This window comes from Pyrus communis, chromosome 6 (assembly GCF_041283825.1).
Source record: "Pyrus communis isolate YQ-2024b chromosome 6, ASM4128382v1, whole genome shotgun sequence".
Taxonomy (NCBI): domain Eukaryota; kingdom Viridiplantae; phylum Streptophyta; class Magnoliopsida; order Rosales; family Rosaceae; genus Pyrus; species Pyrus communis.
Window position 1 is genome coordinate 20,275,435 of NC_142570.1, and position 14,873 is coordinate 20,290,307.

General features: G+C 33.8%; 1 protein-coding gene across 1 annotated transcript; it reads left to right on the top strand.

The window, feature by feature from the left end:
- Positions 1-252: 252 nt before the first annotated feature.
- LOC137710353 (gibberellin 20 oxidase 1-B-like) lies at positions 253-3,783 on the top strand. The gene is made up of 3 exons (XM_068449305.2): positions 253-743; positions 2,849-3,176; positions 3,529-3,783. Exons 1-3 carry the CDS (start codon positions 253-255, stop codon positions 3,781-3,783), a joined length of 1,074 nt encoding a protein of 357 aa, XP_068305406.2.
- Positions 3,784-14,873: the final 11,090 nt, after the last annotated feature.

The following is a 14,873-nucleotide window of genomic DNA, read 5'->3' on the forward strand; positions in this document are numbered from 1 at the left end:
ATCATATATACCTAGGCAACAATGATACTTTGAATCCAAGAAAATCTTTAGTCCAACCCATTGAATCTTCTTGGAAACTACAATCAACAACAATTTATCACACTTAACAAAGCATACTATATGGCTACAAAAAGAAGCATTTAGATAAACAATCCCAAAACTGCTGCATATATCACCCTTTTGCAAAATCTGCTGCATACAGCAAAAAAATAGCACGCTTTTGCGAAACTCTAATTTCTCTGAGATTTTGGCATGGCCTTGCAGAGTGAAGAACAATATGTTGAGTCACTCTCCATGGGACAAAAACTAATTGTGAAGAATTTCATTTGGTCGAAAGAAGAATGGCCAGCCATAAACCACGAAGACTTTGCAGATACAGATGACATCCCTGTCATAAGTCTCCAAGGTATTTTGGATGGGAGGAAAAACCCAGACTACGAGAAGGTTTGCCGAGTGATGGTGAGTGCTTGTGAGAAGTGGGGGTTCTTCAAGTTAGTGGATCATGGGGTTGCTTTGGAGATCATAGAGAATTTCATAGGGAGTTTAAATGGGCTGTTTGACCTTCCAATGGAGAAGAAAGTGAAGGGTGTCAGATCAGCTACTTTACCACTGGGTTACTGTGCCACAAACCCTGATTATGAAAAAAATTTACCTTGGGCAGAGATCTTACAGTTACTTCAGTCCCCTCAACAGGTAGTTGCATTTGCAACTAAAGTTTTTGGTGATCAACACCAGCAATTTAGGTAAGATTTTCATACCATACATACTTGAATTCTTAGATCATGTATGGTTTAATTAGCAGTACATTAATTAGAGATATTGTCTATTTGTTCCATATTTGCTGGTTTAATTAGCAGTACATTAATTAGAGATATTGTCTATTTGTTCCATATTTGCTGGCCACCTCTTTCAATACATGTGGTAAAATAGTTCTGTTCTTTAATCAACAAACTGATGCCCATACGTTACTTTAAATCTCCTCCAATAAAGTAAAGGCTAAGTGCTCCTATACCAAAATGGTTAATGGAAAATTTTCTTTATTCTTTAGTAGTTGTTTAAGATGATTGCTAAAATGATTGCTAAAATGATTGCTTAAGTGCATGCGAGTGATTTCTAATTGTAAATGTATGTGAATTCTATAAGAAAATTGCAACAAAGGTCTTTGGTGGCCAACAAATCACAAATTTAGGTAAGATTTTCATATATATCATTTAGTTTGAATTCTTAGATCATGTATGATATTTAATGGTTTTAACAGTTGATCAATTAGAGGTAATTAATATAAAAAAAATTTACCACCTCTTTCAATACGTGTGGCGCAAATAGTTTTTTGGTTTTCTACAAACTGTTGTCCTTGTTGTCCATGTACTTCAAGTTAAAATCTCCTCTCCAATAAAGTGAAAGTTAAATATGGCTATACCAAATGGTTATTGGAACTATAATTTTATTCGGTTGTAACAATTTAAGATGATTGCTTAAAGGGTGGTGTCATCCACACACTTTTTTTTATCTTTCGCACACTTTTTGTTAATTCATGTCCTTTGATCTTTAATTCATTCAACCCAATGGCCGACAATCGAGAGGTGTGTGAAAGGTAAAAAGAGATGTGTAGATAACACCACACTTGCTAAAATGTCATTCAAACGCATGTGAGTGATTTTTGACGATAAATGTATGTATATTCAATAAAATCTCGTCACTCAATACTATAGTGTCGTGGTATTCCTCTTCACTTGGAAGTGAGAGGTCTTAGGTTCGAATCTCGTGAATGGCGAATTCGATACCAGATTAGGTTGCCCATTATGTGGCTTAGCCGAACTCCCCCTCCTTTAGTGTAAAAATATCGATGTACTAAAAAAAAAAAAACTCACATGCATCAATGACCTGAAATCAATCATGCACCAACAAACGACTGGCCTAGCTAGCATTTTTCTTAGACATGTTATTCATATCGTTTTTTCCGTGTTCGTGTCATACCTAATATTTTAACAGGCCGTGTTGTGTAATACCTGTTAAATTAAACGGGTAATATGACCATACCCGTAATCTACACGTTAATATTAAGGGGTAATATGATTCAATGCGTTACCTGTTAAAGAAAATATATTTTAAAACAATAAATAATCAAATGAAAAGCATAATACTAAATTAGTATATACATACCACATTGTCACATTCAAAACATAAAAACACATTTGTCATTCAAATATTATATATTACAAAGTATCAAATGTTCAAAGGATTTGCAAAATCAAGGGAGCTATGTTTCAAGGTTGTGGAGTCTAAACGACGATGTAAGTGTAACCAATGTCTACTCATGGAGGAATGATGCAATCACAAGTGTTTATATATTGTTTCACATTTTTCACACTTGTAGGTCTGCCTTCTTGCTTATACTAATACTATACCAGTTGATTTTAATTTTGGACTAGAGGTAAAGTAAAATTTATCCTAGTAATGACAATAAAAAACTCTCATAATAAAAATAAATAAATAAAACTTAATTTTTTAAACTTATATAGAATAATAACACCATAATACATATTTAATATACAATATATACACTATGGCTATTTAGTTTTATAATAAGTTTTTTTAGTAGTTAAACTTTGAAATTATAAAAATAATTTTTTTTCTTAATGGATCGAAACGGGTTACCTGCATGTGTATCCGTTAAGGACCTATTATTAACGGGTTCTTAATGAGTCATCCGATAACGACTCGATTAATAATCGTGTTGACTCAAAGCTCATTATTTTCGTATTATTTTCGTGTCGTATAAGAAATTGCCAAGTCTAACTTTTCTTCATATAGTTTAACTCAAATCAATGTTTGGAATATGTATCAGTAATGCAATGATTGGTTACTTGAATGCACTGGACAATTTGGGAATGACAATTTTGGAGATGTTAGCTCATGGACTGGGCCTTCCAGACAACTTTTTCACAAAGAACTTTGAGGAAAAAGAGGCTACCATGATCAGGGTCAACAGATATCCTCCTTGTCCCCTCCCTGAAAAATGTCTTGGGCTTGGGAGCCATTCAGACCCACATACATTAACCATATTGTTACAAGATGATGTTGGCGGCCTGCAAGTTCTGACAAGTGACGACAAATGGATTGGAATCCGTCCTGTTCAAAATTCTTTCATCATCAACATCGGTGACACCCTTGAAGTACCTCTCTCTCTCTCTCTCTCTCTCTCTCTCTCTCTCTCAAGCAATTGTATGCACATATACATTTAGCAGTAATGTTCCCTTACTAGAAAAACGCTAATGTTGTGAGGCTGTAATCTGGATTACACTTTTTTTTTTAAAGGAAAACTTATGAAAAAAATTTGAAAATTTTGAGTTTTAACGATAAGGACAAAATAAAGGGTAAAGTGAATAGTACCAGGATTGAATTTTTAGTGTAAAAATATGGTTTTTCATTAAAATGAACAGTACCGAGAGTTTTTTGTTAAACTTCCCCTTTTTTAAAGTTCAGTTTTTGTACAAAGTTGTAACTGTATGTGTAATTTTCTTGCAGGCTTGGACTAATGGGAAGCTGAGGAGTGTAGTGCATAGAGCAGTGGTTAACAAGGAGAAGAATAGGCTATCAGCAGCATATTTCATGAGCCCCCGTAATTCTGCCCTCATTGACTGCCCTCTTGAGCTCATGGATGCAAAAACCAACCCTAGAAAGTATGTGCCCTTTACTTGGGGAAATTTCCGAAAGCAACTTTTGGTTCAAAAGAGGGTTGTTGGTAAAACTGCCCTAGAAAGATACCTAATATCCAAATGAAGATAATAGTTTGAAACCTAGGAGGACCAAAAGTTTAGACTTATTATATATTAGATGTCTAATACAGGTTTAGTCAATCTGTATTAGTAGTCTGGCTTTTATTAAAAATTGAGTTCACACTGTAATCTACAAAATATGACGCGATTTCTTGTACCATGCCAACATACCTTGCTTACCAAGCAAAAAGAAAGAATAAAATTATGAAGATTGCTTTCACACATAAATCAATTTTTGTGTTCATGTAATTAATAATTTCAGTAATACGAAAGGGCCTTTTTCCTATTTGAACGTAATGTCAAAGAATGGAAAATTTCCAATTTTTCCAATATATCAAACCAAATGGAAGTTTGTCTTATTAGCTAACAACTATTGAACAATAATATATATACAGATCTAGATCTATCAATTGTGTCACTAAACAAGACATATATTAGTTTTCCAAAAAAAAAACAAGACATATATTATATAAAATATAAATAAGGTCTTCTTATATCATTCCCTTACCTGTACGGAATATATTATCCAGTCTTATAGAATGAAAATCCACATAATGCAAAATTGTCAACTCATCGCCCAAATAACTAAACAGGAAATCAAATGAAGACTAATAAGGTTTTAGGATTTGGTCGAACCCTCTCGCTCAACCGTGTGGCTTCTACTTTCATTTCAGACTACATTAAGTTTGGTTTACAAGTACTGCAATCGGCAGAGTGGATAAAGAACCATTCAAAAGAAACGAAACTTGCTAAGATATTAAATTACATGCGATGGAGCATATGCACTTTGATTTGTGGTCGATTCTCATTGATTTCTGTTAACAACTTACTATTTAGATCATTAACGCTATCGCTCTAAAAAAAATATTAAATTACATGATCGCGACTTAGCCAAGTTGCAAGCAAAACCTAGAATCATTATTTTCTCTGGACAAAACTTATAATCCATATTTATAATTACTCGTTTATTGGAGTACTCATGACCTAAATTATCGGTTTGATAACAATGGCAATTATAAGAAACATATTTATTATGTAGCCCATGCATCTTCTCCGGCTAAACCTCATGACAATATTGGGTGCATTTGGATACCATGTTCTAGAGGTTTCTCCTCCGCTTAATTTGCTAGTTTTCAATAGCAGTGTGGTTATTGGCACTTTAAATATACACTTATGCCAAAAAAAAGAAAAAAAAGTTGTTTTTTCTTCCTTTTTTTGCGTTTCCCCTTTCATCGCATCCCTTTGACAATGTCGATGTACTTTTATTCTTCTATCTTTTCAACTATTCTTACTTGGGTCTTACGTATATAATGAAGGAGAAACTAGCTAGCTAGTTGTTATTTCATACCCAGCTGCTTACTCGGGATTTTTTCTTCGGGCTGAAGCATTAACAAGTATTTTTGTTTTGTAACTAATATAAAGCGATTTGTGCAATACATGACTTGTTAATTTACATCAGATGCCTTCTCAAATTCTTACAAAACCTAATATAAAACGAAAGGTGAGAGAATATAAGCATTATCCTTATTTATATTCTTAAGTCAACAATGGTTCACTTACCGCGTAGAATATTTTATCACTTCTTCATTTGTTGGTTGCAAAATCACTTCTATATTTGAACTCCAAATTTTGGTTGAAATGAAAGTCATATTTAAGGAAAAATAAAAAAGCAAATTGTCTTGCTTTGAACCTAACCTTGACTCAGTATATCCACCAGCATGCATGCGAAATTTCTCCTCCAAAAAAATGGCTGCATATTTTTTATCAAAGCTGAAAAAAATTTGTCCAACTAACTACACATTTAATAAAGCCACGCATGAGACTTGAGAATCTACGGGTTCTTTTGCTAAACATTACTAGTCCTCCTCATATGGATATTCACAGATAGTTTATGTTTCCTATCTGCAAGGTTTTGGTCAATAATTAAGGACTCAACTGTTGAAGGTTAAGGCCAATTGGGTATTGCCTGGATTTCACCTCTAGCAATTGCGTGTTCTTCCGGGAATTGATGGAAAGCAATTTTCTGGGGAAAATAAAAATGGATAAAGTTGACTTGGGAGAGAGAAATGTTGTTTGGCTTCACAGACGAGTTCTTTATCATTGAACAAGTTCATTCCTAAGCGCATTTTTATATTTAGGCACTTTTAGGTTTAAATTTATTCACATTTTCCACTACACTACACTTTATGGTTTTGTCACCTTCTAGGTGTCGGCCAACACAGCTCGATTCGGAATCCAAATGGGTATTCCAGGTCGGGATGTGTCACATGCACACAAGATTGTTTCACAAATGACCACATATATATTCACTAATTATACGACGAAATGCTTCAGTAAAAATTTGCGTGCTATTTCCATCTAAAAACTTTGGTGCCCTGCACGCACAATTAATTATCACTCCAACCGCCCAGCCCCAGTATCCCCCCAAATATTTTCTCCTAGATCCCCCATCGCGCACAGTGGATCTAAGCACAATCCAGGTTCTACAAGTAATGCTAATGAAACCCAATTTTTGCAATAATGATTATATTAATTTTGATGGGTTAATTACCCTTTGGGTTGGGATGATTTTCAAAATGAGTCACAGTTTTAACTTTTTTCATATTGCACTTTACGGTTTTGAAATTGTATCAATTTGTACCTTATGTCTCATTGATTGTATGTTAATTTATTAAATTTATAACGCAGTAATCTTGAGACTTATATACGGGCAAACATGTATGCCACATTTGCACTAAGTTTACTAAAAAACTCATCAATTTAATGAAGGATTATGAATAATTTATCAATTATATTGGCCTCCAATTGCACAAAATTTGGTAACAACCTGTTTTATGAGTAATCCAAAACATTTGGTGTTGGAATTATTAATTATTTAGATGATTTTAAGGTAAAGCTAATGTTTACTAATAGAGAAAAAAAAAAAAAAAAAAAAAAAAACCATATGTGTTCGGTGAAGGTAGACATACCATGAACAAAAAGAAAAAGGCAACCTAACTATACCATGACCCAATTTATTCTCAAATCCAAGTTTCAATGTGAAAATAAATATAGCTGGCACATTCTTGTGGAATAAAAATAATGATTAACTTGTATGTATAACTTAATCAGTCCTACATGATTAATTTAGCTATCCCTTAGAATTATTCTTTCAATTCTGCATGGGAACAAATTAACCCTCAAAGGGAGGCAAAAAAGCACCTTCGCATTTCGCATTATTCCCTCAAAACCCTTATATTTAAATCTGTTAAATCACTCCACTCCCACTTCTGAGTCTTCTCTCCCTCACGAGTCACGTGCAGTTCTTGCTTACGTATTGCAGCATTTGGTTTTATCCATATTTGCACACTAACCAGTTTTTTATTAGGTTTTCTTTTTCTTAATTACTTTAAGAAACCAATCTCTGTGTCATTTGCTCCTTCACCTCTCGACCACATTAGACTATATTCGTCAGTCGCTTTCAATCTTTGGTGCCGTACTGCTACTACGACTATATTTGGTACAAATTAAGAGTGGAAAGTTTGCCCACCGGCCACCAAAGGGAATATTTTTTATGCCCACGAAAAAAAGTTGGAAATTGTGGGGAATGAGAGGTAGCGTGTTCTATATGTTTAGGTACATCATGTTTGGAAGTGTTTATAAATTAATGAAAAATTCTTTTGGATCATTAAAAGTATTTCTGAATATCTTACGCAGAAAAATTTAAAATTCCTTATGTGTTCAAAAAAGCACTTAAGTTCTTTCTGGGAAAGCACCTATTAAGTATTTCTTTCAAGAAGCACTTCAAGTGAGTTAAAGTGTTTTCTAAAAAATTATTTCCAAACGAGCCCGTATGTGCCAAAAAAATAGTAAGCGTCGTGTAACGTTATGTTAACTCTAACTCAACTAAATTACGTGTTGAGTATTAGTCAAATTCTAACTCGACTTGTTTGTTTTATTCTTATTAAATCACTCGATATTGTTGAGCATTATGATTTAGTGATATTATTCTTTACTTGCAAGAAAGAGGTTGGGTTCAACTTCAATAAATAGAGACTTCATACCAAATTATTGTTGACCTAATTACTCATTAACGAACCCGATAGTACTCCGCATTAGGGGTGGTTCGGTATGGGATACTGAACCAAAACCTTAGTCCCGATTCCCAAACCAAAATTTTCGGGATTCCCAATTTCAAGACCGATCTCAAACCAAATTTTCGGGAATCCCGAAATAGTTTCGGTATTTTCGGGACAATGAGAATCCCGAAATATTTTTGGGTTTTTCGGCTATAATAACTTGGTTGTGGCTATGCAGTGTGCAGAATAGCAAATTTGCACTACATATCTTGGCAGTGCAATGATCAAAATTTGGTTGGGCTATAACTTGGTTGTGCCTGTGCAGTGTGCAGACTAGCAAATCTACATTGCATATCTTGGTTGTGCACTGCGTATCATATCTTGGCTGTGTAGTGAAGTGATCATCAAAATAAATTAACAATCTGCTACCTATTCTACACTGCCAATCTGCCTATTCTACTACAAATCCATGCAACAAAAATAAATTAACAAATCCAAAACCAGAGTTTACTAGGTTCCTTCAAAAATTCTTCTACGACTGACATAATTTGAGTCAAAGAAGCGGGATATGAACTTATAGTTTACATGTGTGCAAGTGTTCCCGTGAGCGAGGATCTATGTATGCGTAAACAGTTTAAAAGCACAGATAATGTCATGCTTTGATGACCATTCCAGCAACATTACGTTATGAGCAAAATTTCTTTTACCTTGTAAACATAACGAACTGTTCAAATCAAGGTTTCTTTTCTTGTTCTAAATAGTAAAAGAAATCATGATTTCACACCAGGAAGGATAAATCATACACAATTCATATTGGAGATGCATTCGCATAGCCTATAAGAATATATACATAACCATAATCGGTTGAAAAGAACGAATGGGGTACCTCGCTAAAATCCATATAAATGAATTCAAGTAGACAATCAAGATAATTGATTTCTATAAAGAGAAACCATCAAAACTCACAACTAACTAGTAGAAGACAAGGATCCCAAACACGATAAAAAGAAGGAAAACATTTTACAAGGAACAAGGAAACAAAAGTAAAAAAGCTCTGATTGCATAAGGTATTTTAGAAAATATTTAAGTCAGGGTCCCTCCCCTCTTTAACCTCTCATTCCCTCTATATATATTCTAAATATATAATTAAAAATTAAATAATAAATATATATATTTTTGGTTAGGTTTGGGATTACCGAAATCCCAAAAACTTGAGACCGATTCCCGTACCGAAATTTCGGGATTGGTTCGGTATTGGGTACTGAAATTTTCGGGAATTTTGGTTTGGAATTTTTTCAGTTTGGTTTAGGAAATTTTTCGGTTCGATTTGGGATTTTTGGGATTTTTTTCCAACCCTACTCCGCATCAGCATATGACAAGTTAATGAGTATTAGGTAAAGGCCTATAAGTGTCTAATGGGTTTGTGAGCCACTGATGTCATTTACTCACTTTATCTTGTGCAACTAACGTTGGTTACTATAAAATATTATATATTTTTGTATTATTTTAGACATGGAAATTGTTAGAAATACTATCTTTTGTTACCACATTTTGTCAACCGCCTCATGATGTGGTGGTTAATGGTTTGATATTTTTTTTAATAATTTTAAGAAGGAATCCATCCATCAACTGTCATATCGTGTGATCTTCAAAATATGTTAAATGGTGGTCTCTATGAAGTTCATTAGATAAAATTATAAGTGTATCAAACAAATGATTGTTTCTTAGGGGGGAAATTTTTTTTTTTTATCACAAATGGTTCTATGTATTGCAAATACATAATTTTAGTCCTTTTTGATTTGGATCAATCAATTAATTTATCCTTCATGTTTTGCCTTGCACATCAATTTCATCTTTGCCATCTAATTTCATTAGAAATTATGTTAGTATGCTGATGTGGCAACCATGTGGAACATGATAACAAATAAGAATATGCCACACGGTTGCCATATCAACACACTAACGAAATTTCTAACGTAACTTGACAACAAAAATGAAATTAATGTGTTAGGCAAAACATAGAGGATGAAACTGATTGATTCAAAACATAAAAGACCAAAATTATATATTTGCAATAAATAAATAATTATTTGTGATAAAAATCCAAGAAAATTATGGTGTATTTAAAAGCTCTGTCGTCTAATGCATTTTTATTTCCGTGTTTCAGTCCCTCTTAACCTTTTTTATTTGGACTCGGCAAAAGTATTGTGCTTTATCCTTGTTTATGTACTCTGACCCCTCCACTATGCAAACTCCACCAAACAAAAAAGCACCTTTCTTTCTTTCTTTCTTGTTTTCCAACACCTCTTTTTGGTCTCTACTCATAACTCAAATCAGTTTTAAGTTGTATTATGCTGTGTTTTTAGACCAGGAAGCCACTTTACATCTTTATGCTGCTGGGTCGGTAGTTTATCGATAATTGTTGAATATGGACGACAATGGTGAAGTTAGAAATTGTAGAGATAGGGGTGAAATTTAAAAGGGTAAAAGGTCTTAAAAAAAAAGAGTGAACAATCAAATCATAAACATCAAAATAATTATTCTAACGACATGTTTAAAAATCCGTAATCGGGTAATACTGCAATTAATACATCTTAAACACAAACACAAATAATGACTACCCCCAACCAAAAGAACAAGACCACCATGAAAAACATCAAAAACAGAGAGACAACATAAGACTAAATTCATTAGATTGAAAAGGGTAACTGGAAAGAATAAAGGGAGTGCATGTAAAATCACGATGTGAATTTTCATGAAATGCTAGCGCTAGCAGACCCAGGACCACTGACATGCCCTTGGAACACTTGAGAAGCTGGAAGTTTTATCAATCTCAAAACTGGCTCAGCTGATAGCTCCACGTACAACCCATTTTCTATGAGCACAAACTGTCGCTCCACCTCATATCTCTTCTCCTCATCCAATCAGTCACAGTCGCAGGAATACATGAGAAGGGAGAGAAGAATATCATGGTGTTGTGAGGGTAAAAAAGTAGAAAACAGAACAGTTTCGTGCAGGTTCAGAGGAATCAAAAGGGCGGATTCTCGCTCTTAGGATCGATCTTCAACAACCACAGGTGCAACTGCACCTCCTTGCTCTTATGTGGCTTCGCCACTGTGAACAGAAGTGATTACACACACCTGTTTTAATTTTTATCATATTGAAAAAATTTAGCTGATTAATGAAGAAGATTAAAAGAATATGTATGACGAGCTAAAATATGTGTGTTTATCGCTGAAACTTTGATTATCTTGAGGAAAACTACTCTTATTTTCTAAAACCAATTAATATATCACTGATAAAAAGATATTAAAGAAACCAAACTTAAGTAGCGTTGGCCTTAATGAATGATTGATGTTCGAGGTCCCAAAAAGTTGTGCTAAGTTGACAACTATTAATCAGTTCTAGCACTACAAGAAACTGACAATAGCCTTAGTTGCAGAGAATGAGGTGGATAACAACCTATTAGTAGTTAATGGGATTATTTAATAAGCCTTTTTATACATCTTCATGTAAAGATGTTAAACACATTACTTCTTTGTTTCAGTCCTTTTAACTTTGCCAGGACAAAAAATGGTGTGTTCCTTGTTGATGCACACTCAACATGTAAAAGCTCTTTGCTCGTACCCATCCTTGTTTCAGTCCTTTGAACTTTATTATTTGGACTTGTAAAAAATGTCGATTCTTTGTTGATGTACCGTGACCCTCCACTTTTGCACTTCGCACACTAATTAAACAAAAGAGTACCTATATATTCTTTTTGTTCACTTCTCTCCCCCATTTGGTCTCTACTCATAACTCAGTTAATTAGCTTAATTAAGGTCTATTTTGTACGTGTGTGGATGGACTTTTAGTGACCTTTATAATTACGGCTGGTCGGTGGTACTCGGTAGTATATCTTTTTTTAATACTAAAACGATAGGAACCCTTGCCTTTTTTCCATACCCGTATTATTTCTTAATTTATCACTCAAAGTAATTTGCTTAATTTATCACTCATGTACCACGTTGTGCATGATCCAGTATATAACAAGAAAGCTCTAATTAACTAGGGCACAAGGCAAACATGTTTAATATTTTAATGAGAGGTAGATGTCTCATATCTCACTGTAGCTAACACGGCCGGATTGTGTTGAAATCCCACTTCCAAGATTGAGTAAAGATATTGGATTCGATATTTATATGTTTTTTGCCTTTCCCTGTCATCTTTGTGGAGTGAGAAAGTGAAAGGCATAATTCCCATCGCATCATCAAAAAAGACTTTTAAGCACGCGGAGTCAACTTTAGCTATGAGAGCAACCAACAACATGTGAAATTCCTGCACCAGTTAGTGATCGATCAGAGTAAAATGAAGGGAGAAGAGCCACAAATTACTAGCACGAGGACAGCGTGAGAGCATTTCATACCACCATTTCCAGGGAAAAAAAGGAGGAGAAAAAGAAAAATTGATTTCATACTCATCAGTTCGCTTATTTTACAAAGACGTGTGTACCTAACGCGTACCGTCTTATAAAATAAGTGAGAGTATCTTCTAGGATAAAGTAAAACTAGGTATTGGTACTAATATACGTTTATAATGTGTGAATTTATAAATTGTATATAATGTGACTAACATACGTGTTATAATGAGTGGATTAGTAAAACTACATATTAGTGTTACTGTCACGCACAAGAATTTCTCATACATTTTGATCTAAAATCATAATATAATTAAGGATTCAAAAATTAGAAGACTAGATTTTAATCCTTAAATAAGATGAAGTTTAGAAAAATGTCTTATACAAAATTAAAAATTCATTTTAGTCTCTATACTCTATTTAATGTCAACATATGCATTCAATATATATTTTTTTTAATTTATAATTTTATGGTGTCCTTGAATTAAATTATATGAAAAATATTGCAAATTTTATTACTAATTTGAATTCAAAAGAATTAGCTTTTATTTGTTGACATTTTGCATCTCCAATTTATGGTAAGTATCTTATACAAGGAAATATTTTTGATAAAGACTTTTTGGTTCACTTATTTTTTACATATTTTCTTATGTGCCACTAGTTTATTACAATATTTAGGTACGGACATTTTCAGTACGCTAGTATAATATAGTTAGGTATGGATATTTTGGTACACTAGTTTGTTATAATTTATTTAGATACGGATATTTCAGTACACTAGTTTAGTATAATATGTTTAGATACGGACTCTTCACTACACTTATGTTTTTGCATATTTCCTTATGTGCCACTAATTCATTTTAATATATTTAGGTATGCACGTTTCAGTACACTAGCTCAGTAAAATATATTATGGTACAAATGTTTAGGTACATTCATTAGAGGAATTTAAAAAAAAAAAAAAAATTAATGTCACGCCCTAATCCTGACATTCGTCCAGGATTGACACGTGACGTCACCAATTACATGTATATCTAACATACCCCACCTCCAGGATATGTACAAAGCACAACTAACAATCCAACAGCGTAGTAATGTTTCGTACACTTTATGGCTGCATCTAGCCTCCTTGTTAAATTGCCTACGTACCCTAAACAGGGATCAAGCCATTCGTAGTTCGTCATTCGTCAAACTCTAATCTTTTCATAAAATACTTCTAGCAGAAATCATAGAGTACCACACTACACATTAACCTTACACCAAACAATAATTATCACCTTATCATGCACGCAAGTAAGCCATTCTCACACATATGCTTCCCAATTCATCAATCATATAAATCACTATGTTTCACATAATACCACAATTCATAGTATGCAACATCTCAAAGAACAGTCAACGAAGCACAATGTTATTCTCTAGCCATATTCGTTAACAAGTCTAATCATAATGATAACAATCACAACCAACATTAATCAATAACACATATCATAAGCCAAAATGCAGGGCTAGAGCGACACAGTTCAGCTAAAGCCTACATCTTTGAAGCTGAAATCAAATCCAAGGAACCAACACGTCACATGGATACGATTCCGGACAATCACTCAACGAAATTGCGAAGTAGAAAGGATTCCGAACCATCACTCAATGGAATCCATGTGGATACAATTCCGGACCATCACTCAACGGAATCGCGAAGTAGAAGGGATTTCGGACCATCACTCAACGGAATCGCTGAGTAGAAGGGATTCTAGACCATTACTCAACAGAATCTATGTGGATATAGTACTTACCAAATGTACCAGGTATATCTAAACATCATCATCCCTATAAATTACAACGTAGTCACCTACACTATCAACTTCTCATGACCACTATCTATCTTGTCATACTAGCATAAAAGTTATTGATAATACTTCTAATAAGATTCCAGGTTCACATTGTCATAAAAACAATCATACACGTCATACAAACCACATTTCATAAACGTTTCCAAGCTATAGTCGAATCATAATTAATAAACCTAGATTGATGGCTAAGAATAAAAATAACAATTCAATAGAAATCACATTTAAGAAACAAGTATTACTCAATATGGCGCCATTAGTACATAAATCGAGACACACGTCATCATGATGAGCCCATTAAGCTCCAAGAAATCTTAATAGCACTCTAAGCTAAACGACACGCTAGAATAATTCGGCTAGTTAACTAAAAAGTCAAATGTCAATCAAAGTCGAGGGTACGGTCCACAACTCTAGTAATCTAATCTGGAAAATTGGCCTATCATATTTATGATCCATAAATTCCCAAGGGTCTTTTTAATTTCCTAGAACAATATCTTAAAATTTTGGAACGATCCAACGGTTAGATCTCCACCAATTGCTAAAATTAAGTGGCGGCCAACGTTTAATTTTACAAACTTAAGAAATCAATTTGAGAAGATCCGTACATCAGATTCCTAATCTTTCAGTTCCTAATATCCTCAAATGTTATTTACTATCACGTATTTAAGTTTGGTGCTGATCCAACAGTCGAATCGTCAATTCATATAATACCTAAGTGGCGGTCTCTATCAAAACTATAGTCCTACGACGAGATTTTGTCAATCTAACGTCACATATGGAATCAAGGTATCCA